Source organism: Lissotriton helveticus, chromosome 7 (genome assembly GCF_964261635.1).
Source record: "Lissotriton helveticus chromosome 7, aLisHel1.1, whole genome shotgun sequence".
NCBI lineage: Eukaryota > Metazoa > Chordata > Amphibia > Caudata > Salamandridae > Lissotriton > Lissotriton helveticus.
Window position 1 is genome coordinate 589,065,629 of NC_136068.1, and position 27,856 is coordinate 589,093,484.

General features: G+C 47.3%; 1 protein-coding gene across 3 annotated transcripts in view; it reads left to right on the forward strand.

Annotated features, from left to right (window-relative positions):
• Positions 1 to 27,856, forward strand: part of LOC144768795 (rab11 family-interacting protein 1-like) — a 490,744-nt gene that overhangs the window by 200,518 nt on the left and 262,370 nt on the right. For all 3 annotated transcript variants that reach the window (XM_078652739.1, XM_078652737.1, XM_078652738.1), the window contains one exon: positions 18,127 to 18,220. In XM_078652739.1, coding sequence (XP_078508865.1) covers positions 18,127 to 18,220 — 94 coding nt within the window. The remainder of the gene's footprint in view (positions 1 to 18,126; positions 18,221 to 27,856) is intronic.

Below are 27,856 nucleotides of genomic sequence, written 5' to 3' on the forward strand. Positions count from 1 at the left end.
CCAACAAGTTAGCACACAGAATAGTCCTTCGCCGATGTCCATGATGGATAGTTAGGACGTCCCTCCTGTGACCACTTCCTCTTTCTTCGCTGCTTCGCAGCCAGTTAAGTGGTTTTTCTCTTTATCTCCTCATTTGTTGTAACCTTGTGCAGTTATGGGGATTTTTGCGTGAAACGCTTGATTGGTAGCCGGTTTACAGGCTTTGTTGGCGTGTTTTTGCTCCTGTTTTCTTTCCAGAGCCCCGTATAGATCGCGGGAACACTCGCTGTTCCTCACGCGATCTCCTACGTCTTTGCGGCATCGCCTCCGGCCGCCAGGGGGAGCCAACGCGTCTCGTTGGCCTCAGCGCGGTTTTTCTCTCACAAAGAACCGCGCTGAGGAGAGCGACCCGCCGGAGCCTTCCCCTCCGCCTCACCCATACGCCCAGGTCACCTGGGTCTGTATTTGGCCCCATTTGATCACGTACGCCCCGCTGGGGGTCTGTAAAGCGGTTCTACCGCGTTGCCGCCTGAGGGCGTTTGTTTGGGCACATAGCGAAAATACATACCTGCAGTATTTCCCACATATTGTTGTACAGCGCGCAGGGAGGTGGCAGTGACCCGGTCCAGCAGAGTGTCTACGCGCTGTAGGGTTAGGGCCGCCCTCATTCCTGGTGCAACCGGGTCCAAACTCGCCAGACTAGGTCTACCCCAAAGTGCGCAGGTTGTACCCGCAGCCCTGATCCTGTGCCCCAGCCACCCCTTTGGTGTCTAGTGGGTCTGTGAGTGACTTTAAGGGATGGATCAGGAGGAATACTACAAGGAGGAGGAATCCCATCAGTATTTAAATGATGAGGAATTCTATAACGCAGTCAATAGCTCTATATACCGCTGCGTGGCGGAGATTGTAGGGCCTATGGAGGAGCGCCTATCTGCCCGCATTATACAGGAGTGCAAAAGGGTAACACAGGTCCATTTGGGGACTTCTGGCAATACGTCAACCCCAGCGGGAGATAATCCCCCAGCCCCCAAAAAGGTGTGTAAGGAAGGGGTATCTGGAGCGGCGCAGGGTGTGGACAGGGACGCCTTTGAGCGGTTGCGTGATGCTTTTCTGGCCAAGGCGACCGTACCTACCCCTGCGCCTCCACCAATCCCGGGTCCTTCGAGTTCCATGGGAACGGCACCCACGTCCCCTGGCGGGATGTCCCCTGCAGACACGGACGATGAGGATGGGTCTGTGCGTTCTTGGCGCCCGTCGAGCTCTGCCACCGAGTTGCCCCAGGACAGTTCGGGCACGCTAGACCCGGATGAAATCATGCACCCGCGGTCAGCTGCCTGGACCCCGGGGGACAAGGTGGCAAAGTTCATCGCGGGACGCCTCCACAGCCCCTGGAGAAGGAAGCGAGAAGCTGTCTGCGCGGGGAGTGCCCAAGACCCACTTTGGAGGGAAAGGTGACCCTTACGCCGGAACTGGACCCTAAGATGGCCACCTTCCTTGCAAAGTTCCTTAAAGACCCTCGCAAGGGGATTTACCGTTCCTGGCGCTCCTGTTAGGATAAACTTTTGGATGCTATAGGGCCTATAACCAAAATCCTGGATATGGCGGAGGAGACAAAGGTAACAGGTGCCGCCATTTCCCCCGACGTCCTGTCGAACTGGGCACAACGAGTGGTGGTCTTTCTAGGGAACGCCAATTGCTCCCTTTCGACCGAACGCCGTCGGTCACTCTTAATCAAATTAGACCCGAAGCTGGGAGACCTGGCCTCCTCGTTGGGGACCCCTTCATAAAGGAATTAGGGAAGTTCGTCTCTACTTTTACGTTCCTAGACAGAGCGTCTCTACTTTTACGTCCCTAGACAGAGCTCAATCGAGCATCAAGAAAGTTTTCCAGCAGCGTTTCTCCCGGGGGGCCGGTCCTGGTGGGTGTCATATCGGCGGACCAGGTCCGCATTGGGGGGCGACTGGCCTCGTTTCCGGAGGCTTGGGCCGAGATCACGTCAGGCACATGGGTCTTACAGACGGTCTGCGGGTTTCGCATAGAATTTTACGATCGCCCTATCAAGAGAGGCCCCCACACCCTATCGTTTTCTCTCAGGCCGATGTGCAACTGGTCGACGAAGAGGTCTCGGACTTGCTTCGCAAAGAGGCTGTTTGCCGTTCGATACGTCACCCTGCCGGGTTTTTGAGCAATCTGTTTCTGGTAGAGAAGGCAGATGGGGGAAAATGCCCGGTAATCAACCTCAAAGAGTTCACCGGCTGGTTGGTTTACCGACATTTCAAGATGGAGGGTATCCATCTTTTGAGGGACGTGCTGCTCCCAAACGACTGGATGGTTCGGTTGGACCTCAAGGACGCGTATTTGGTGGTGCCTATCCATCCCCCGCATCGTCGTTTTCTACAGTTCCTGTGGAGGGGCCTTTTGTTCGAGTTCACCGCCCTTCCATTCGGACTTTCCCCAGTGCCTTGGTGCTTCACCAAAGTGCTCCATCCCACTGTAGAGCTCTTACAGAACCCGGGTGTTCGGATGATTGTCTATTTAGACGACATCCTGTTGATGGCCCAATGCCCCAGGAGATTGAGTCTTCAGCTTGAGCAGACGGTGTCCCTGCTCCAAGAATTGGGGTTTGTCATAAACAAGGACAAGTTCGTTCTCTCTCCTTCACAGACCGTGGTGTTTCTGGGCTTTACCGTGGACTCGGTCCAGTCCACCTTGAATCTACCGTCCAGGAAAGTGGGAAAGATTCGCCACATCTTGCGTCAGACTATCTCGAGATCCCACACATCTCTCCGCCAGATTGTCCGGGTGGTAGGGCTGCTTTCCTCCTCCATCCAGGCAATCTTCCCGGGTCCCCTCCATTATCGGGCCCTTCAACACCTCAAGGCGCATCATCTCTGTCGGGCCTGACATACTATCAGGTGGTTCCCCTTTCGGTCGAGGTGAAGGAAGAAATGGCTTGGTGGCTCGCCCATATGGAGGCCTGGAACGGCCGGGTGATCTTCGGGCCGGTTCCGGACCTGGTGATAGAGTCTGACGCCAGCAGGGCCGGTTTGGGCGCCCGTTGTGGGGAGTTTTCCACAGGCGGCGCCTGGTCATCCGAGGAGCAGGAGCTGCATATAAACTGCTTGGAACTGCTCGCGGGGTCCTTCGCGGTGCGCTGCTGGACCAAAGATTCAGTTCGCTCCTGTGTTCTGCTTCGGATGGACAATGTCTCCGCGGTCCGTTACGTCAACCACCTGGGTGGTCCTCATTCCAAAGCCCTGGCGGATCTGGCGAAGGATTTCTGGGATTATTGCCTGGCGCACCATGTGTCCGTAACAGCGGAATACTTACCAGGCCAGGCCAACCAAGTCGCGGATTGGCACTCCTGGCACTTGCGGGACTCCAGTCAGTTGAAGCTGGACATGCAGGTTTTCAGGTGGCTGAACGGCCTTTGGGGCCCGTTCTTGGTGGACCTCTTTGCATTGCGTCTGGATCACCAGCTCCCGCACTTTTTCAGCTGGAGGCCGGACCCTCTCGCGGAGGCCACAGATGCTTTCCTCCAGGACTGGAGTCGGGAGAGGGCATATGCCTTCCCTCCCTTTTCGATGGTGGTGCGAGCGGCGGCCCAGCTTTGCCATCAGCAAGCAGAGGTGGTCATGGTGACGCCCTTTTGGAGATCTCAAGTTTGGTTTCTGGTTCTTCTGGAACTTTCTTGGGATTCTCCAATCCTACCCCCCCGGTTTCCGCGCCTTCTTCTCAACGCGGACGGGGATCCCCATCATCTGGTAACGCAGAGGCCAGCTGAAGATTTCCTCTCAAAGGCCTGTGCAGGTAGCACAGCAAAACGTTACCGCTCCGCCTGGACTAAGTGGACCCGTTGGTGTCTTCGACGGGGCCTGGATCTCCTGGTCGCAGGCGTCGTTCCAGTGCTGAATTTTCTGGCGGAATCGGCTTCAGCCGGCTGGCTTACCGCACTATCAACGCGATGCGTTCAGCGATTTCGGCAGCCCACCATTCGGTGGAAGGGGCGCCGATCGGAGAACATCCTTTCGTTTGTAGGCTCTTGAGAGGCATTCGCCTCTCCTCGCCCCCGGAACGGCGTTTCTCGGTTCTCTGGGACGTCAACCTTGTCTTGAATCTCTTTTTGTCATGGCAGCCGAATAGGTACCTGTCTTTGAAGGAACTGTCGGCGAAGTTGGCAATGCTTTTGTGTCTGGTATCGTGTAGACAAGTTTCGTATGTATGAGCCTTGGACAACTCGGCAAGGGTTTTTTCCCCGGAAGGAGTGACCTTCACATTGGGGCGTCGCACAAAATGTGCGTCAAGGACGATTTCCTACCCATCTTTTGTGGACGCTCCCAAACTGTGTGTGGTCCAATGCTTGAAGGCATATGTGGAATTGACCCTGGAACTTCGTCCTCCGGGCGAACGACAGCTGCTGATTGCTTTACGGAAGGCGCACAGAGCTGTCTCTTCACCCACCATCGCAAGATGGGTAAGGTGGATCATGCAGGAAGCAGGTATCGATACGAAAAGGTTCGGTGCCCACTCGGCTAGAGGGGCCATGGCTTCTAAGGCTTTCTCGTTGGGAGCCCGCCTGGAGGATTTGATGCGTGCTGCAGACTGGTCCTCGGATTCCACTTTTAAACGGTTCTACTTCAAACCGGTGGTGGATATTGCACATTTGGTGGTGAGTAAACTTTAAACTAGCATAATCTGAAGCCTCTGGTCCTGACATAGAATCGAAATTTGCCTAGCATTGTAAAGGTAAGTTTCAATTCTATTAAGGACACAGAGGCGAGGATTATCCCTCCCAGGCCACCTGCGGAAGCGATCCCTCCCGTACTACAGTAAGTAGTCAGGTTTTCCGATAAAATTTTCATGGAAATTGACGTTGTAATGTCAGGTTTTTCTGGAGGCGTGTACAGGTATATTTTGCCATACACCGCTGGCGCTGTTGTATGTTTTTTGCTAGGAAATGATGGTTCAAAACAAGACCAGTAACATCATGGCGTGACTCGTGCGAACAAAGAGGAAGTGGTCACAGGAGGGACGTCCTACCTATCCATCATGGACATCGGCGAAGGACTATTCTGTGTGCTAACTTGTTGGACTTGATGGGATTTGTAGTTTTTTAGGTACAAATCTGTTTTCTTGGATGTATTTGTAAGCCTTATCCTTGTTCTGGGATTTAGGGCTTATGTTGATGCTTTTTTGGCTGCTGTGTTTTTCATATATTAAACAGCGAAGAAGGTTAAAAGCATAATCCTCGCCTCCGTGTCCTTAATAGAATTGAAACTTACCTTTACAATGCTAGGCAAATTTCGATTCCTGTGAACAAGTATAGTAGACAGGGATGCTCCTACATTATGTAGCATTTACATCAATGAGGTGGTCGTTGCAACAACATCCTGCTGATATCAAGAACCCCTATGGAGCTGCAAACATTGTAAGATCAATTTTCACATTTGTGATCCCGCCGGGGTCTTGAGAGTAATGCAGTAAAAATTAAACATATGGTTCTGAACGCCTATCATTCTTATAAAGATAGAATGATGGTAGAGTGAGTTATCTTGGAGAGAGTGAAGAGCTTTGACTACTTAGGAGTAAAACATGCTGAAGATTTGTCTCGGGATTTACAAATAGACAAAAACAAGATGATACAGCACAGATCAATGGTAGCAGTCAAAGGGTATAAAGCTAGTTCAAGCAGGTAAACTTCCCCTGCTCTGGAGCTTTATAGGGCGAAGGCATTAGGAGGGGCCTTAAATGGTGTGGAAATATGTGTTTATGGGACCTTGGTGTAATCTTCCCAGGAGTGCTCCATTGGTTGCGCTATGTTTTGATCTAGCCTTATATAGGGTCGATCATGTAGCTAACCGTAGACTTTTGTCATGTTAGATAAGCATTTGGTCTGTAAATGAATTGGAATTGTATAGAACTGCGTTCAGATATCTGATCATCTGGATAAGTACTGCTCTACCCCTTGGTTAAGCTTAGTTAAGCTTTAGTAGAGCATGGTTACTGAATGGATAATTTCTAATTTCTCATGGTTACTGAATGGCTAATTTCTCATTAACGCAAATCGTCAAGCACGACACCCATGCTGCTGGACATACCCTAGATGGGATTTTTACTTTAAATTCATCTTTTAAAGTATTAGAAGCGATTCCGGTTCCCTGGTCTGTTCATAAAGCGATATTGTTTTCTTTAAATGCAGACCAGAATTCCCCGATAGTCGTAATCTCACCGGTCTCTGTCACCCGTCGACTCTGAGCCAATATTGACCCTTCAGCCCTAAGATCACTACTGTCAAGCACCACTCCAGACCTTTCAGCAGATATTAACACCTCTGTCCATAGGTTATCCTCTTGGATTAAATCAGCAGTAGAAACCTTAGCACCCACAAAGAGTTCTCGCTCTCGGCGTAAAAGTCCCTCTGAACCGTGGTTCACAGATATTCTCAGAGCACAAAAACAAGTATGTAGGAGGCTAGAAAGAAAATGGAGAGTAAACTGCGGTCTGGAGGAGAAAGCCAAGTATTCACAAGCTTTGGCAGCCTACAAGAAAGTGATTGTAGAGGAAAAATGTAAATACTTTACGGCAAGGACGGTGAGGCAGGGAATTCCAGCAGGGAGCTTTTTTCCGTAACTAAGAATTTAGCTAAATTACTAGTAATGGCTCAGATAGAAAGGAGTGCCGAATTTTGCAATCTACTGGGTCAGTCATTTATAGATAAGGTTAAGACGGTGTACAATTCCTTTAATGACAATGCCAGCTCAGTCGCTAAGACTGCTCCGAAAGCCTTAGATCCTACAGCCACCCTTCTAGCTTTCTCCTTCGCCTACCACACACCCAGAAAAAATCAGGCATGTGGTAAAAACCGCTAGATCAGCAGCCCCAATAGACCCCTGCCCTCCAAAAGTATTCCATTTGTTTCCGTAATTATTAAGCGAATCCCTAAGTTTGGTGTTCAATAAGATAATTCATGCAGGCATCGAGGAGTTGGCCTAACGGCTAGGGCGCTCGACCTCGGACCTGGGGATCTGGGTTCGAGTCTCGGTAACGATGCCAAAAAAACCTCCTGTGATTCTGGGCAAATCACTTAATCTCCCCGTGCCTAAAATAAATGTGTGTCCGTCCTCATGTAACGTAACTGGTGCTATGTAAAGCGCTCTGATACCTGATTCGGTTCGGGTCTAGTTCGCGCTATATAAAACTCTGCAAAAAGAAAATAGCTTCACTCTGCTAAAAAAACAAACCTGGGTCCTAAGGACCCCAGCAGCTATCGTCCTATTTCTAGGATTCCATTCCCTGCAAAAGTACTTGAGAAACTTCTCAACGCACAACTTACAGCACATATTTCCTCACAAAATCTTTTGGATCACTCACAATATGGGTTACGGGAAGGACATGGAACGGAGACAGCTTTGATTATGGCATCAGAAGAACTTAGGACAATACTGGACTCAGAGGGCAAGGCGACCTTATTTCAGTTAGACCTATCGGTGGTCTTTGATACTGTAAACCACTAATTATTAATTGGTAGACTAGCGGAGTTGGGGATCCAAAATTCTGCCCTCTCACTGTTATTGTCCTATCTTGCCAACAGAACCTTCTCCATTGAATTGGGAGCCTTCTCATCATCCAAGCCTTTCAAACTGCTTTCAAACTGCCTTGTGGGGTGCCTCAGGGCTCGTCTCTGAGCCCTACGTTATTTAATGTATATGTGGCTCCTATTGCTTCAATTATACTGCGGTCTGGGTTTTCGGTTGTCTCTTACGCAGACGACACACAGTTGGTGGTGTCAGACACAAGCAACGTGGAGGAGACCGCCAACTGATTTGTTAGCTGTATGTCACAAGTCAACCAAATGGATGCAGTCGAACTGCTTGAAATTGAACAGTGGAAAGACTGAGGTCTTGCTGCTGGGCGCCGGCACAACCTTTTGGTCGCCCAGGTGGTGGCCTGCCATTCTGGGAGATTGTCCTACCCCAGTGCCCAACGTTAAAAACATTGGAGTCGACAAATTAACATTTAGTAATCAGATTAACAAGCTCTCCTCCACTATCTGGTTTAGTCTAAAAATGATTTGAAAAATCCGCCCATTCATTCTTCCCGATGCAATTAAAACTCTGTCACAGCATTGGCCCTTTGGAGATTGGACTGTGGGAATGCACTATACCTGGGAATTCAATCCCAGCATCTACTAAGACTGCAGCGTTTGCAGAACGCCGCTGCCAGATTAGTACTAGACATCCCTAGGTTTAAATCAGTCTCTCACGATTTAAGAGCCCGCCATTGGGCCCTGATTTAAAAAAAGGATTGAGTTTAAATCTCAATGTCTGGCCTTCAAAGCTTTACAGGGTATAGGGCCGCACTTTCTGAGGGCACACTTGAAATGGTATGCGCCGGCCAGAAGCCTAAGATCAACCCATACAAAACTTCTGCAGACACCTAAATACAAGAAGGCCCGCTGGGGTGGCAGAAGCTTTCTGTTGAGGACAGTTAAGATCTAAAACCAGCTCCCCATTTCCATAAAGAGCAGCCCATCACTCTGGTCCTTCAGAAAGGCACTAAAAACCTGGCTCGTTAACAACTGATCTTCCTGGATTCACGGCAGTACCTTGCAATCTACAGTTTTCTAGTGCCAAGACGCCCATGGGCATTCGTTGCGCTTTACAAATACATACATCAAATCAAATCAAATTACTCCTTGAGGAATTTTGGCATAATCAGGAAATCTTAAAGGGAAGCTTTTTTACTAACGGTGAAGGCCTGTTACTGACACTGGGTCAGGGAGAAAACCTGGCTTGGGCAGAGAGATGGAGGGCTATTTGATATATATTTATCTCACAAATGCGCTCCAGAACTTAAATCCTATATGAATAGAATTGTACTATATAATTCAAAAAACCTGTGTATAAAATCAAGAATAGACATTCATCCAGTTAAGTCCTCTGCAAAATGGTTGAGACATGATGTAGCCATGGAGATCTACCATGCTTGTTGTTCATCAAAGGAAACTGATCAGCATTTTGTATTCTTCTGCCCAGCCTATAGTGGCAATTAGGAAACAATGGATCATACCATTATGTTGTATAATTGGCTTAAGGCACATCTAGAAGGCGATGAGACTTCTGACAAATGACACTGTGGAAAAGATTGTTTTTGCCTTGTCATCATTTTTAATGTGTGCTACGCAAACAAATTATGGACGGAATGCTAAATAAATCATACATTCATCCCCAGTCAAGAGTCTGGGTTAAATCCATTGTTCTTTTGCTCACCATGCCACCCCGGTTTCGACCCAGCCATATGCAAATCAGTCTTGACCCTGTGCCTCATGGGAACAGTCCAGACCGAACTGCCAAGCCAGGTCCTCCTTGAAACGGAAACAAGCATCCTAGGACCCGTGTCTGGGTATTACCCTTCATCAGCCAGGCTATCTGGAATCCAGTGGCACAGTGAGCAAGGGGCCCACGTCTGGGCATATCCATCCCACTTAGGGCGAACAGTCCTACGCAAACAAATGATGGAACGAATGCTGAATAAATCATACATTCACCCCCGGTCAAGAGATCTGGGTTAAATCCATCGTTCTTTTACTCACCATGCCACCCCAGTTTATACCCAGCCATATGCAAATCAGTCTAGACCCTGTGTCTCATGGGAACAGGCCAGACCAAACTGCCAAGCCATGTCCTCCCTGGACCGGAAACAAGCATCCTGGGACCGGTTTCTGGGTATTACCCTTCCTCAGCCAGGCTAGGTTGAATCCAGTGGTACAGTGAGCAAGGAACCCACATCTGGGCAACCCATGCCACTTAGGGCAAAAAGTGCTACGCAAGCAAATTATGGACGGAATGCTGAATAAATCCTACATTCACCCCCAGTCTAGAGATTTGGGTTAAATCCATTGTTCTTTTGCTCACCATGCCACCCCAGTTTAGACGCAGCCATATGCAAATCAATTTTGACCCTGTGCCTCATGGAAACAGTCCAGACCCAACTGCCAAGCCAGGTCCTCCCTGGACCGGAAATAAGCATCTTGGGACCAGTTTCTGGGTATTATCCTTCATCAGCCAGGCTAGCTTGAATCCAGTGGCACAGTGAGAAAGGGACCCACGTCTGGGCATACCCATCCCACTTAGGGCGAAAAGTGCTACGTAAACAAATGATGAACGGAATGCTGAATAAATCATACATTCACCCCCCCCCCCCCCCCAGTCAAGAGGTCTGGGTTAAATCCATTGTTCTTTTGCTCACCATGCCACCTCAGTTTAGACCCAGCCATATGCAAATCAGTCTTGACCCTGTGCCTCATGGGAACAGTCCAGACCGACCTACCAAGCCAGGTCCTCCCTGGACCGGAAACAAGCATCATGGGACCGGTTTCTGGGTATTACTCTTCATCAGCCAGGCTAGCTTGGAACCAGAAGCACAGTGAGCAAGGGACCCACGTCTGGGCATACCCATCCCACTTAGGGCGAAAAGTGCTACGCAAACAAATGATGGAACGAATGCTGAATAAATCATACATTCACCCCCAGTCAAGAGATCTGGGTCGAATCAATTGTTCTTTTGCTCACCATGCCACCCCAGTTTAGACCCAGCCATATGCAAATCAGTCTAGACCCTGTGTCTCATGGGAACAGGCCAGACCAAACTGCCAAGCCAGGTTCTCACTGGACCGGAAACAAGCATCCTGGGACCGGTTTCTGGGTATTACCCTTCATCAGTCAGGCTAGCTTGAATCCAGTGGCACAGTTAGCAAGGGACCCACGTCTGGGCATACCCATCCCACTTAGGGCAAAAAGTGCTACACAAAAAAATGATGGACGGAATCCTGAATAAATCATACATTCCCCCCCAGTCAAGAGATCCGGGTTAAATCAATCGTTCTTTTGCTCACCATGCCACCCCAGTTTAGACCCCGCCATATGCAAATCAGTCTTGACCCTGTGCCTCATGGGAACAGTCCAGACCGAACTGCCAAGCCAGGTCCTCCCTGGACCGGAAACAAGCATCCTGGGACCGGTTTCTGGGTATTACCCATCATCAGCCCGGCAGCTTGAATCCAGAAGCACAGTGAGCAAGGGACCCACCTCTGGGCATACCCATCACACTTAGGGCGAAAAGTGCTACGGAAACAAATGATGGACGGAATGCTGAATAAATCATTCATTCACCCCCAGTCAAGAGATCTGGGTTAAATCAATCGTTCTTTTGCTCCCCATGCCACCCCAGTTTAGACCCAGCCATATGCAAATCAGTCTTGACCCTGTGCCTCATGGGAACAGTCCAGACCGAACTGCCAGGCCAGTTCCTCCTTGGACTGGAAACAAGCATCCTAGGACCGGTTTCGGGCTTTCAGCCCTCATCAACCAGGATAGCTTGACTCCAATGGCATGGAGAGCATGGGACCCACATCTGGGCATATCCGTCCCACTTGGGGTGACAAATGCAGAAAGAACAAATGATGGACAGAATGCAGAACAATGTCATACATTCACCCCAGTACAGAGATCTGGGCCTAAATCCATCGTTTTTTTGCTCACCGTACCATTGCAGTTTGGACCAAGCCATATGCAAATCAGTCTTGACCCTGCGCCCAATGGGAACAGTCGATCTTGAACTGCCAGGCCAGTTCCTCCTTGGACTGGAAACAAGCATCCTAGGACCGGTTTCGGGCTTTCAGCCCTCATCAGCCAGGATAGCTTGACTCCAGTGGCAATGGAGAGCAAGGGACCCACGTCTAGGCATATCCGTCCCACTCGGGGTGACAAATGCAGAAAGAACAAATGATGGACAGAATGCAGAACAATGTCATACATTCACCCCAGTACAGAGATCTGGGCCTAAATCCATCTTTTTTTTGCTCACCATGCCATTCCAGTTTGGACCAAGCCATATGCAAATCAGTCTTGACCCTGCGCCCAATGGGAACAGTCCAGCACGAACTGCCAGGCCAGGTCCTCCCTGGACTGGAAACAAGCGTCCTAGGACCGGTTTTGGGCTTTCAGCCTTCATCAGCCAGGATAGCTTGACTCCAGTGGCATGGAGAGCATTGGACCCAAGTCTAGGCATACCCGCCCCACTCGGGGTAACAAATGCAAAAAGAACAATTGATGGACCGATTGCAGAACAATGTCATACATCTACCCCAGTACAGAGATCTGGGCCTAAATCCATTGTTTTTTTTGCTCACCATGCCATTCCAGTTTGGACCCAGCCATATGCAAATCAGTCTTGACCCTGCGCCCAATGGGAACAGTCCATCTTGAACTGCCAGGCCAGTTCCTCCTTGGACTGGAAACAAGCATCCTAGGACCGGTTTCGGGCTTTCAGCCCTCATCAGCCAGGATAGCTTGACTCCATTGGCAATGGAGAGCACGGGCCCCACGTCTAGGCATACCCGTCCCACTCGGGGTGACAAATGCAAAAAGAACAATTGATGGACAGAATGCAGAACAATGTCATACATTCACCCTAGTACAGAGATCTGGGCCTAAATCCATCGTTTTTTTGCTCACCATGCCATTCCAGTTTGGACCCAGCCATATGCAAATCAGTCTTGACCCTGCGTCCAATGGGAACAGTCCAGCCCGAACTGCCAGGCCAGGTCCTCCCTGGACTGGAAACAACCATCCTAGGACCGGTTTCGGGCTTTGAGCCCTCATCAGCCAGGATAGCTTAACTCCATTGGCATGGAGAGCACGGGACCCACGTCTGGGCATACCCTTCCCACTCGGGGTGACAAATGCAAAAAGAACAATTGATGGAAAGAATGCAATAAAATGTCATACATTCACCCCAGTACAGTGGCAGTTCGGTCTGGACTGTTCCCATGAGGCACAGGGTCAAGACTGATTTGCTTATGGCTGGGTCTAAACTGGAGTGGCATGGTGAGCAAAAGAACAATCGATTTAACCCAGATCTCTTGACTGGGGGTGAATGAATGATTTATTCAGCATTCCGTCCATCATTTGTTTCCGTAGTACTTTTCGCCCTAAGTGGGATGGGTATGCCCAGAGGTGGGTCCCTTGCTCAATGTGCTTCTGGATTCAAGCTGCCGGACTGATGATGGGTCATACCCAGAAACGGGTCCCAGGATGCTTGTTTCCGGTCCAGGGAGGACCTGGTTTGGCAGTTCGGTCTGGACTGTTCCCATGAGGCACAGGGTCAAGACTGATTAGCATATGGCGGGGTCTAAACTGGGGTGGCATGGTGAGCAAAAGAACAATTGATTTAACCCGGATCTCTTGACTGGGGGTGAATGTATGATTTATTCAGGATTCCGTCCATCATTTTTTTGTGTAGCACTTTTTGCCCTAAGTGGGATGGGTATGCCCAGACATGGGTCCCTTGCTCACTGTGCCTCTGGATTCAAGCTAGCCTGACTGATGAAGGGTAATACCCAGAAACCGGTCCCAGGATGCTTGTTTCCGGTCCAGGGAGGACCTGGCTTGGCAGTTTGGTCTGGCCTGTTCCCATGAGACACAGGGTCTAGACTGATTTGCATATGGCTGGGTCTAAACTGGGGTGGCATGGTGAGCAAAAGAACAATTGATTTGACCCAGATCTCTTGACTGGGGGTGAATGTATGATTTATTCAGCATTCGTTCCATCAATTGTTTGCGTAGCACTTTTCGCCGTAAGTGGGATGGGTATGCCCAGACGTGGGTCCCTTGCTCACTGTGCTTCTGGTTCCAAGCTAGCCTGGCTGATGAAGGGTAATACCCAGAAACCGGTCCCATGATGCTTGTTTCCGGTCCAGGGAGGACCTGGCTTGGTAGGTCGGTCTGGACTGTTCCCATGAGGCACAGGGTCAAGACTGATTTGCATATGGCTGGGTCTAAACTGAGGTGGCATGGTGAGCAAAAGAACAATGGATTTAACCCAGACCTCTTGACTGGGGGGGGGTGAATGTATGATTTATTCAGCATTCCGTTCATCATTTGTTTACGTAGCACTTTTCGCCCTAAGTGGGATGGGTATGCCCAGACGTGGGTCCCTTTCTCACTGTGCCATTGGATTCAAGCTAGCCTGGCTAATGAAGGATCTTGCCACAAGAAAAGAAAAAAGCACATTAAAGGAAGACACCATTAGTGACTTAACGCATATTTTCTATATACAGCGTTTTTGAGGTATTGGACCACAACCCTTCAAAATAAGTGATCTTGCTACAGTTAGTGATTCCTTGGTAGATGACTATTAGATTTATGTTTTCTCTCCTAGATAACACTTACGGGAGTGATTTTTTTGTATATATGGAAATCCCTCGATACCAGATTGTTTATTAAGCGGTTTCCAAATTTATTGGAATATACGTGAGTTATTGGCTAACAGGTATGCTTATATGACAATCTTGGGTACACCATTTGTTGGGGTGCCATTTAGTAAGATATGTGTGTTTAGCTGCTCCTGCTATATGTTGTCTTGTTGACAGTGGTGCATGCTATCTAGCACAACCAGACTATATCGATTTATGAGGATGTTTAATTTCAGACTCTCTTACTACCTTTGGGGTGACTTGTTGGTCAATAGCGAGATAGGTATGCAAGTAGATGTTTCTTGTGTGAATATGGAAGAACCCTACTATAATTATGAAACACTTTGTGCTGGGTGGGATTTCTTTGTAAAACAATTAATTTAATTTATAATTGATATTTGTTCTTTTTATTTAGTGCATTGGGGTTTTCTATGTTGTTGTAATATCATGCTCTGACAGGAACATATTTATAATTGATATGTATGTTTTTGTCTCAACGTATATATATGTGTTTTTATGTGAACTCTACCTAAAGAGACAGTTATTATGAAAAGTCCTGATGAAGGTGGTGCATAATGTGATGGCACACCGAAACGCGTCGACGCCTTGTTTTTTTTAAATTCGAGGAACTATTGAATCTGAAATTACCCACGTGGTGCTGATGTTGTACAATAGATTCAATCGAATTAATGTCTTCATGATGACTTTTTAACTGTCACTTGTTACTGTCTCTTTCTTTTTTTAATGTTGAATTTATTTGTTGCATGTATATTTTAGGTTGTTGTATACATTGTTGATACAACTCCTTTTTTAATGATGTCATATATGAATGCTTTTTTAATGGATATTAAAATGTTGTGATATTTTTTACATATTTTACTGAATGTTAATAATTTTGCTAGATTCTTTTCATACTGATTGACTTAATATATAATCATGAGGTTGCGGTGTGATATGCATGATTGATTGTGGTTTACATGTTAGACTGACCAAGGGAATTGTCACATTTTCAGTCTATTCTGGGGTGTATGTATGACATTGTTCTGTTAATGTTAATGTTACTGGGATGTATAAAGGGCATGAATACCCGGAGGTGTCTTGGTGCTGAGGACATTAGTAAGCCTGCTCGGATGTCTAGTTCTGGAACAACCAGGTTTTTTGTCCTTCCCTGAAGGATGAGAGGGAGCTCGCACTTCTGAGCTCACTCGTAAGAATGTTCCAGAGTTTAGAGTTGCCAAAGCAAAAGCTGCGGCCACCCAGTGCGATGTTAGAATTCTGGGCACTGTCAGGTGTTTGGCCCTTGTAGAGCGAAGATGTCTGGTCGGTTCAAACCAGGTGAGACGGTTTTGCATAAAGACAGGGCCTGTGTGGTTCAGTGCTTTGTAAGCCAGACACGATGCCTTGAATTGTATCCGTTGTGCTGCAGGGAGCCAATGCAGGCTGGGAATCTCTTTGGATACAGATTTGCACTCCGGGGTTTTGGACAGTAGCCGTGCTGCTGTATTTTGTACAATCTGAAGCTTTTTTAAGCACTGCTTCTGAATGTTTAGATACAGCCCGTTGCAGTAATGAAGTTTGGACTGAATCAGTGATGTAACTACAGTTTTTCTGGTGTCCACAGGAATATATGGAAGAATCTTCCTTACTTTCTTGATAGGGAAGTGGGAGGAGGAAACAGTTGCATTAGTGTGCTGGGTAAGCGAAAGTTTGTTGTCCAATCACACTCCCAGGTGCTTGGCCTTTATCGCAGGTTTAGCTGGATCTCCTATCTCTGCCGGCCACAAGGATTGCCCCAGTTAGGTTGCATACTACCAAAAATCAGTATCTCTGTTTTATCAGACTTAAGTAGTCCTTCAAGTCCTAATCTAACATAGGAATAAACTTCTAAAGCCCTTCGTTACTCCAGGAAAGGCACTTAGAGACTCACAGGGTGCCAGGCAGAGGCGAGCAGCAGAGTCCAGTCCACGTCCAGTTGCCAATGGTCAAGTGGGAAGTTGTAGGTATGGCCTCTTGTATCCCTGTATCTTCAACAGGAGTTCAGTCTTATGACTCCTGGAGTCCACTTTTTTGTCCTAGGTACTAGAAGGTATTGCTCCAGTTCTTCAGGGCTCTTCTAAGGTCACAGACAGCAAGTTGGTTCTTCCTCCGGTCCAGGAGTGTTCTGAAGTGGGTGTCTTGAGGTGCCTCATTTATGCCTGTCACTAGCTCACGGGTAGGAATGACTCCCAGGCAATCCCTGTCCAATGGAGTAAAAGTTTTCTGGGTCAACCCTACCCAGTTTGGGCATTTTTGTTTAAGATGGCGAATGTCGTGAGCCACATTAAACTTGGGCTCTGAGGGTTGGCTGTGTGTGGGAAGTATGCTATGATAATCCTCGTGTCCTCCCACACCTACCACTAAACTCCAGTTTGGGGCAGCCACTTTACCCATAATAAACCCAGAGACAGAAGTCTAGTAGAACAAAAGCAGGGTTTTCAAGCGACCAGACAGTGGATATACAAGAATTGTTTTGACATCCTATCCACTCCCTTTCAGGTATGCCTCCACTATTATATGTAAACCCTGCAGTCCCATCAAGCAGGATTTCAGACTCCAACAGGATCTGACCTTGTTATGTCAGAAAGGATGCTCACAACCCCCACCCTTCTGCTGAGCTCAAAGGAGTCTTCCCTGCCCTGCCTTTCAGGTCGACCTTCTATTCTCTTCCATTCCGGAGAGGAATTTCACATTTCACATTTCACTCCCACCTGTTCAGATCCTAATTACTGGCTTGGAGAAGTTGATAGAAAATACACATTAGTCTCCAGGAACACAAGGCAAGGAAACTGTAACTTTGTGGAAGTTATTTTTCCTTAATTTTTATTAATCCATCTGTATCATTGAATTGAATTTTAATAACTATTAAAAATAGTTGTTTAATCCTGGGTGAACACATAGAAAGGGTAGATTTTCTACAGAGGGTGTTTAGTAACATTAAGAACTGTCAACACAGACAAATGTGTTCGATGCTTTTGGGGTGGGGAACTCAAGTATACAATTTACCTTCTTACGGCTCGTAGTCCCAGAATGTATCTCAGTGCCACATCAACTTCCTAGACCATTAGCGCTTAAAGTGATGTCTTCTGCCAGTTTATTCAAAGTCAGTTCTGATTCTGATGGAGCGTCTCAGTACAAAGGGCTATTTAAACAAAGAAGGAGAAATTGGGGCTTGTTCTTGGAACCCAGTCAACCCGGTGGTAGCTAATATCAAGACTCACCGAATCAGTGCAGTGCACCTATTAGGTGTAAAAAATGTCCATGCAGATTCAATAAGCAGAATATTTCCAAAGAACCATGAGTGTGTCTTAAATAGTGAGTATCTAGATAATATCTTTTGTGACCGATGCTTTCCATAAATTGAACTCTGCCCCTCCTTGGCAACAGAAAATTCCCAGATTCTCCTTCAGATAACGATGCAATGAAGACACTAGGCAATGCTCTTTTGATCAGATGATCAAGAAAATATTTCAGAAGTTTTCCAATAGTTTAGCTGCTTTTATTAGAGCTGATGAAAGCAAGACATTCCAAAGCTATAACGATACTCGGTGCACCACAGTGGGTGATATATTGGTAGTTCACACTATACCTCCCAGTCCGAATGACCTGGCTTTTGTGATTTTGATGGAGACTCAAGAGCAGGGTTTGTATCTGGAGTGCAGGAATTTGGTGTGTGGCATGAGATACTGGGTTTGCGCCTGGATCTGAATAATTTATTGCTGAGTGCAGGGGTTGGGGCTGGAGTGTATTGATTTGGGTGTGGGGAGTTTGGATGAAGCGTATAGGGATTGTATAGGTATATATCACCTGAAGTGCTGTACAGACATAAATTGATAATTGCCTTTTTCTGTTTGCAGAGTTCGAAGTTCCAGCAGTTCCGCTTAACCGACTCTAACTCACTGGAGTCTTCGTCTGGGATAGATGCTACTAATCCCCTTAAAAAAGTTGGAGGTGAGCAGCACTACTGAAGTCATTTAAGGGGCAGTTGGGAGGCAGCCATCAGGATGCGGTGCAGTCTTGAGTGAAAGAAAAATGTGTGGGATGACTTCCTAAAAGGGAACTCTGATCGTGAGGAAAGACATGGGGAGTTAGTGAATTACTCAGATTTGGAAGATGGGAGGGACAGAATTGAATACACAGGTATCAGTTTTAAAATTCCTCTCCTGACAATGCAGAAATACCACGTCTCCAGCTGACCTAAACTTTATTTAGAATTGGCTGCTAATAGGGAGGCTTTCAAAATGAGATATTCTCCTGCGCTCCCCTCAGTGTCATTTAGGGCGCAAGAGTTTGCGGTTTCGGGTCCACCATCCGGAAAAGCCTTTCCACTGCTGGACAGCCGGTGACATGGTGCCAGTATCCTCACCCTATTTATGGAAGGCCTTGCAATGTGAAGCCTGTCAGCTTTTTACCTGTCCAGTACCCTTATGCCAATCACACTTACCTCATGCACTAAAAGAAAACATTTAATGTATCAGCACAGTGCTTTTTAGGTCGAGCTAGACGTAAGCAATGCGAAGCATTGCTTAGTCAGCGAAGACATCTATTGTCACCCGTTTCTGGGAATGTGGACACAAGAGGGTGCACGAGTGCAGATTTGCTCAGATTTGACCTCGTGAGCGCGCACGGCGCCGTGCCCCTCTTGTGCCACATTCCCTTGCGCAAACACACTCCACACTCACGCATGCGCACATACACAGGCATACACAGGCACACACACACTGCATACACACACGCAGACCCACGCGCACACACACACACACACTGCATACACACACGCAGACCCACGCGCACACACACTGCATACACACACCCCCCCCCTTACCTCACCAGGCTCTTTTCTTGCGGGCTCCTTCTGCCTGGCTCCCAGTGGATGGGCGGGTGCGATGCGGCCAGGGGCTCCAGTGCTGCTACGGCGGGCGGGGGCGACGCGGCAAGGAACGGCCAGGTACTCCAGTGCCGTCCATCACCTCTTGTACGCCATTAGCAGGCGGAGCCAGAGACGCGGCCAAGAACACTCTGCGCCTGCGCAGAAGTGCGTGCGCCCGCCTGACGTCACTTGTCGGAGCCGGAGACGCGGCCAAGAACACTCTGCGCCTGCGCAGAAGTGCGTGCGCCCGCCTGACGTCACTTGTTTTTAGTACTTGTGTTTAAGATGTAGTGAGAACTGGAGGGGCCGCGCCTGTACCTCAGTGCTAGAACTAAAGGGCCCCCTTGTTTGCAGGCCAGCTGCGGTCACACAGTGTGTAGCGCGAGGGCAGCTGGCTGCACGTCATGAGATGTGCGCGAGCCATGAATTCTGAGCGCGTGAAGAGAACACTGCCGAAATCCCAAGGGGGGCTACGGGGCGTCATTGAGCAGTCACGTGAGATTTCTAACTTTCTTTTCCAGGCCTTCCCTTCCTCTTCCCGCCCGTTCCCACCCTGTCATTCTTTTGCTTATCGCTCTGCTTCTTGTGGCCCTCCCTCCCCTATCTGGCCCACTAGGGCACACTAAACTAGCACTCTCTCATTTCTGTATTTAAAAACAGAATGACGTATATGGTATGTACTATAATATAAAGTCTAAATAGAATCGTGTAAATGCTATTTAATCTCTTTTCTCACGTATGAAGTATATTGTTTATGCTAATCAGACGTGAGTGGTAAGGCAATGGGACAATATTTTAGTAATGCTCACCGATTTTATTGTTTCTTTTCTTTTAAAATTTCTTGTGCTACCTCATGGTAATGATTCTTTCGGTGGCGTTCATGAATATGTTTTATGCGTGTGAGATTTTTAAGCGATTTTTCAATATGCGTAACTTTTTTTGTATGCATAATACACAAAGCAATTACATAACGTTCTGTGGACCGCAGCGTGCATTCCATTTGTTGTTTTGGGATCTCCTAATTCAAAATGTCTGCTGCCTCGGTGTCCGGAAATTGCATGATTTAGAGCATTGGCATGAAATTCCCAAAGCTAGTATTAATCATATATCACTAAGATGTAAATGTAGTATTTAGGTCTGCTTGTATTGAGCCTGCACTTCTCATTTTTTAACAGGGCAAAGGGTGACCTCCTTAGAATGCACAAATGTAGGTTTTCTAGCTGGTTCTTTGCGAGAAGTCCAGGAGTAATTATGCCTTTTATATGCACGTGACATTTCTTTATGTAATTGGTGAAAAATATAAAAGGAAAAGGAGCGCATCTCTTCACAGTGGCCATATTAGGGACAGCCATTGATGTGATTGTCTCGTGTGCAAAACTGAAGAAAGTTGCAGTGTGAGGCAAGCGTTTCTGTGGGCCCCTGTAGTTAACAGAGTGTTAACTCAAGTCTCTTTGGAGCATTAAGGGGAACACATTTCAGTACATCAATCTACCGTACCCAAGCATTTATTGACACAACCAGCCATGAATTCAATCATCCAGCTTTCAAGCCTCCCTGTCTGTGTCTGTGTCTTGTGGGTGCAGATTCAGAGTGCAGATTCAGAGTGCAGATTGTGGGTGCAGATTGTGGGTGCAGATTCAGAGTGCAGATTCAGAGGGCAGATTCAGAGTGCAGATTCAGAGTGCAGATTCAGAGTGCAGATTCAGAGTGCAGATTCAGAGTGCAGATTGAGAGTGCAGTTTCAGAGTGCAGATTCAGAGTGCAGATTCAGAGTGCAGATTCAGAGTGCAGATTCAGAGTGCAGTTTCAGAGTGCAGATTCAGAGTGCAGAGTGCAGATTCAGAGTGCAGATTCAGAGTGCAGATTCAAAGTGCAGAGTGCAGATTCAGAGTGCAGATTCAGAGTGCAGATTCAGAGTGCAGAGTGCAGATTCAGAGTGCAGAGTGCAGATTCAGAGTGCAGATTCAGAGTGCAGATTCAGAGTGCAGATTGTGGGTGCAGATTCAGAGTGCAGATTGTGGGTGCAGATTCAGAGTGCAGATTGTGGGTGCAGATTGTGGGTGCAGATTCAGAGTGCAGATTGTGGGTGCAGATTGTGGGTGCAGATTGTGGGTGCAGATTCAGAGTGCAGATTCAGAGTGCAGATTCAGAGTGCAGATTGTGGGTGCAGATTCAGAGTGCAGATTCAGAGTGCAGATTGTGGGTGCAGATTCAGAGTGCAGATTGTGAGTGCAGATTCAGAGTGCAGATTGTGGGTGCAGATTCAGAGTGCATATTGTGGGTGCAGATTCAGAGTGCAGTTTCAGAGTGCAGATTGTGGGTGCAGATTCAGAGTGCAGATTGTGGGTGCAGATTCAGAGTGCAGATTGTGGGTGCAGATTCAGAGTGCAGATTGTGGGTGCAGATTGTGGGTGCAGATTGTGGGTGCAGAGTACAGATTGTGGGTGCAGAGTGCAGATTGTGGGTGCAGACTGTGGGTGCAGATTGTGGGTGCAGATTGTGAGTGCAGATTCAGAGTGCAGATTGTGGGTGCAGATTCAGAGTGCAGATTCAGAGTGCAGATTGTAGGTGCAGATTCAGAGTGCAGATTCAGAGTGCAGATTCAGAGTGCAGATTGTGAGTGCAGATTCAGAGTGCAGATTGTGGGTGCAGATTGTGGGTGCAGAGTGCATATTGTGGGTGCAGAGTGCATATTGTGGGTGCAGAGTGCAGATTGTGAGTGCAGAGTGCAGATTGTGAGTGCAGAGTGAAGAGTGCAGATTGTGAGTGCAGATTCAGAGTGCAGTTTGTGGGTGCAGAGTGCAGATTGCGGGTGCAGAGTGCAGATTGCGGGTGCAGAGTGCAGATTGCGGGTGCAGAGTGCAGATTGCGAGTGCAGAGTGCAGATTGCGAGTGCAGATTGCGAGTGCAGAGTGCAGATTGTGAGTGCAGATTGTGAGTGCAGATTCAGAGTGCAGATTCAGAGTGCAGATTGTGAATGCAGAGTGCAGATTGTGAGTGCAGATTCAGAGTGCAGAGTGCAGATTGTGAGTGCAGATTGTGAGTGCAGATTGTGAGTGCAGATTGTGAGTGCAGAGTGCAGATTCAGAGTGCAGATTCAGAGGGCAGAGTGCAGAGTGCAGATTCAGGGTGCAGATTCAGAGGGCAGAGTTAGAGTGCAGAGTGCAGATTTAGAGTGCAGAGTGCAGATTGTGAGTGCAGAGTGCAGATTGTGAGTGCAGAGTGCAGACTGTGAGTGCAGAGTGCAGATTCAGAGTGCAAATTCAGAGTGCAGATTCAGAGTGCAGATTCAGAGTGCAGTTTCAGAGTGCAGAGTGCAGACTGCAGATTCAGAGTGCAGATTCAGAGTGCAGATTCAGAGTGCAGATTCAGAGTGCAGAGTGCAGATTCAGAGTGCAGATTCAGAGTGCAGATTCAGAGTGCAGAGTCAGAGTGCAGAGTGCAGATTCAGAGTGCAGAGTCAGAGTGCAGAGTGCAGAGTGCAGATTCAGAGTGCAGAGTCAGAGTGCAGATTTCACATTCAGAGTGCAGATTCAGAGTGCAGATTCAGAGTGCAGTTGCAGAGTGCAGTTGCAGAGAGAACTCAGCAGCACCACCACAGCATCACTCAGCACCACCACAGCATCACTCAGCACCACCACAGCATCACTCAGCACCACCACAGCATCACTCAGCACCACCACAGCATCACTCAGCACCACCACAGGATCACTCAGCACCACCACAGCGTCACTCAGCGCCACCACAACATCACTCAGCGCCACCACAGCATCACTCAGCGCCACCACAACATCACTCAGCGCCACCACAACATCACTCAGCGCAATCCCAGCATCACTCAGCACCACCACAGCATCACTCAGCGCCACCACAACATCACTCAGCGCCACCACAACATCACTCAGCGCCACCACAACATCACTCAGCGCAATCCCAGCATCACTCAGCACCACCACAGCATCACTCAGCGCCACCACAACATCACTCAGTGCCACCACAACATCACTCAGCGCAATACCAGCATCACTCAGCACCACCACAGCATCACTCAGCGCCACCACAGCATCACTCAGCGCCACCACAACATCACTCAGCGCCACCACAACATCACTCCGTGCCATCACAACATCACTCCGCGACATCACAGCATCAATCTGTGCAACCATTCAACAACAACTGGTTCAATTATGTTCTCTCAATGTTTCAAGCTTTATTATAAATGTCACAAAAAGATGTTATTTCACTTCTGTTCTTGGATTTTCATCACAATCAAATACACTGAACATAATCTTCACAAACGTTATTTACAAAAGTTTAAGCTATTGCCAATATAAATTACAATCACTTAATTATTTAAAAAAATTAAAAGCCGTTGCTATTTGTAATATCAATACATCTAAGTCACGTAAATACAAAACATGTTGCATTACAAATGCTATAGTCGTCACATGTGCGAAAGTTATAACTATTGGCATTGAAAATGACAAAGCTATTAATTTAGCTATTTTCAAAATCAACACATAAATAAAAAAATTGTCATTTACAAGACCAATAGCTCAAACTTTCATAATGCGAGACCTATTGCATTGCAAATGCTTGTTTAATTTGCAAATCCAAACTTTCCCTTCAGGAGCTTGTGTTTGGAAATGAAAAAATAGCTATGACAGTTTGCCAACCTGTCATGTCATGGCTTATCTGCTGTTATTATTTTAGTTTTATGCTACAGTGTCTTACCCTGAAAGTGGGAGGAGTTTTAGCTAAACATTCGGCCTGGCCAGCAGTAAACTTTAAATATGGTGGCCAGTGGCGGCTGGCCAGCCAACATCCCCCTACCTCCTGCCAGCTGACCTTCCAGAAAGTAAATTACACTCTTTAAATTCTTTTTCGGGTATGAGAGGTATGACGCCAAATAAACTATATCTCTGTGACTCTCTAGGAGCCTTACTATATATGACCCCAAGTTTCAGAATTCTCTCTGTAAATATTAATATGCACATCGACCTAGGTAAACATGTCCCCTCTCCCATGCTGAGACGTCCCCTCTTCAGCACCGAGACATCACCTCTTCAGCACCGGGCGTCGTCGGATGCGTTGCCGGTGGACCTGCCTGTCTCAGTCACCTTTCCTCAGCTCTCTGTAATTGTGTTCCTCAGAAGGAAAAACAGGAGTGGGGCCCCTCCTGTTTTTCCTTCTGAGGAACACGATTATGGAGTTGATGGAGGGGATTTGAAGTTTCACCATCCCATCTTTGATACAACCAAACTTCCTATGGAAACAAGCTCTTTGATTGAGGTGGGTGAAGCTAATGGTTTGAAGTCTTCCCCAGCCTCAAGCCTCCTGTCCCCTCCTGGTCTGGTTATGGAGGTGAGCTGCTCTCTAGCATTATGCTCAGACGAGTGTCTGTCGTTTTAAATGTGAAACGTTCTTCTGTGGAAATTATGACTGATCCCTTACTTGGCACCCCACATTAGGGCAAAACAAGGCTAGAGCGGTGCTTCCTTACAGTGAGGCTGTATTTGACCATTTGTTGGGGGCTTGGGCTAAACTCGATACCGGGACCCCTGTGGATCTCTCTATTTCACACAGACACTGCTGGACTCTGGAGATCCAGTATGTCTCCTCAGACATCCTTCTCATCATAGTTTTGTGGTACAGGCTGCTATGTATGTCCAAAATAACGACTCTTTTCCTACTATCCCACCAGAAAGAGAGGCCAGAAGATTAGACATTTGAGGCAGACATATTTTCTCCTCTTCCAGTTCCGCCCTGCGATCCCGTAATACTTCTTGCGTCCTCATACGCTTCTCCAATACATTGTGGGACTCATTGGCACGGCTGCTGCCCTCCCTTCTGGATGAAACCCAGAATGATCTTGTTCCATTAATACGGGTTGGGCAACAAGAACCTAAACTAATTCTCTGTGGTATGGGTCCCATTGACTCTGTAAGTCGGGCTAAGGCCTCTTCAGTGGCACTGCGTTGATGTGCCTGTTAACGCACCTTAGGGTTTTTCAGTGGCTTTTCAAGCCACCTTGATTGATATGACTTTTTATGGTACCTGTCTGTAAGAACTGGGGTCACCAATTCCACAGGGGGTAGCTTGGCGCGAGCAGGTAGGCACCCGAAAGCTTAGGTGTAAAGTGACCATACAGCACACACACCCACTGAGACAGGAAGCGCACACAATAATTGACACCACACCAGCTTGTCTTGGTAAATCAATGTACTTTTATCTAAATCAAATGCAGGGCTGGCAAAGCATTCACTGTAATCCCTTAATCAATGCAGCATTAACTCAATTAACATTTCATTAGAGGAGCAAAGTGAACCTTTCATGAGATAACTGTAGGCATTCCTCCAACATGTCAGTAGGCAGAAGTGGTGCAGGAAGAACAGGCAACATTTCGCCATAGAGGCCTAAGCAAATACTGCACCCAGGACGAACTCAGTTATCATTTCATCATATAAACAGTTGCAATCGGTATTCCATTGGATTTGCATGACATCAGCATTAACCTAACCATCCCCCTAGTCAGGGGTTAACTTCGCTAATTGTGCAGTCACTAATGCTTACTAAGAGCTCTCGCCCAGTCCACGAAGCCCTGCGGGCACAATGGGGGCCAATGGGGCCAACGGGGCCCAACAACAGTCTCCCCAAAGGGGAGGGGCGGCCCCCACCGCCCCCTCACCCGGGGTGTTACCTCACTCTTTGGCCCCCTCGGGCCCTTGCGGCGAGCTGCAGGCGGATGGGGGGGCTCGCTCTCCCTGGAGCCCCCCTCACTAGTAGAACTAAAATAAAGCAATGTCTACACTGGATTCAAAGAGAAAGTCACAACATTGTTTTTAATCACAACGTGTACACAAATTGTTCAATAAAACACAGTACATAAAAATTATTGATATTGAGTAGTGCCCCTAAGGGGAGGGGGAGAGGGGGGGGGAATGTGAGTGATGAGGAAAGTGAGGAAACTCTACAAGTGCCAAAACAGTGGTCGGTTTGACCTCAATAGAATTTTATTAATGTTTAATTAACAAAAAATATAATAATCACAAATCATAAATTAATGTAATAAACTTATGCCTAACAAAACAAATCCATAAATGATAAATGGGGAGAATAGGCTGAAGATAGAAGAAAGTGTTGATGTTTCGACCCAGGTTATTGCAGGCATCAGATGGGGCCTTGCTAGAGGGTCTTCATCAGGACAGGGAGACAGGGGGGGGCAATATATCTGCACAAAAATTAATAGTTTCATGTTAATTCTGGTCACAAAGATCCATGTCACTCATAAAAAGTACATTATTGTTGGTCGAGAAGGAAAGCCATACCAAAGGGACATATGAGTTAAGACCCTGGTGATATGAGGAGTATTTGTAGGGTGATGGTGGCCAAATTGTGGAAAACTGCAGGTTAAAATACGGGTATAGCACTCAAGCAGTGTCATTTACATATAAAGAAAGACACATGACAGAAATACTACAAAATAGCTCATATCAATGAATGTAGTATAAGCCAGTGATCTAAAAGGAAGATACACCCTTAGGTATATCTAAAAGGTACGTGACTAAGTTGGCAGTCAGAAAAATAGTAAGCATAGGGAGCAGAAAACACCTCAAAGAAATTACCTCTATGAAGGAGCGTAGGTATAAGGTAGACAGCGAATCCGCCACGTAAGTCCGTATCCTGTAAAAAGTGAGTTGTAAGCAATTACCCGGCAATCAAGGATTGCCTGACCCAAAGCAAACGATGATTTCAAAAGGGGTTGGGCCTACCTTGAATGGAGAGTTATACCACTGGCCCTGGGGGTAGGGTGTTGAAATCTGTAATCTCACAGCGGCCGCATGGAATTCTTCAATTCAATTTCTAAGAGTTTGAAAGTGACAGACTGGTAAATAGTCACATCAGTGTAATCAGATAGTCAATGGTAGTACTTTGGTAAAACCATAGTGTGTGTATACCTGATCACGGGAAGTTCCCGGACTGTCAGGAGTAGTGAGTCCGAATGCGTGAGGGCAGTGAGGCTGGGTAGTATTCTGCAGTTATGAACCGGCCACATAGATTGCTTCAGTTCGAGTTCTAGAAAAGTTAAAGTGACAAGCTTATAAAAAGTCACCTGGATATAGCCCGCTGACAATGGGTAATATAGTCAAATTGAAGTACGCATACCTGAAACAAGGGTTGCAGGACTTTCACGGAGGTTTGATATGCGTGGTCCGAAGTTATGCCAACATCAGCAATTGCAAAAGGGCGGTATCGCTTGCTTTAATTCAATTTCTGAAAGTTTTAAAAAAGACAGACCCATGTGTGGTCACGTAAATATAGCTCGGTACGAGTATTTGGTATTTAAACCGAGTTACAATGCACATACCTGGAGGAGGAAGTACAGGGGCTTCAAAAGGGAATCTGGTGTGTATGGTCCGAGTTCTAAGAGGCCGTGTTGTAAATGACGCTGTATTTCTCAACTAACTCGGTCAGAGTTCCGATCACGTGACTCGGACGAAAGTGAGAAAAGACTACCGGTGACTGTGAACATGGACAGCACCGGAAGAAAGACTGATGTAATAGGATATGGTGTTGGAACCACACTGGAGAACACTTACATGTGGCCCAGCGAACTCAAGGATTTTGCAAAGTATTTGAAATAACACGCAGTGGCAAAATGATAATAATAGTGGTGACCAGTTCGATATTGTCAAGCTACAAAAAAGTGAAGGTCA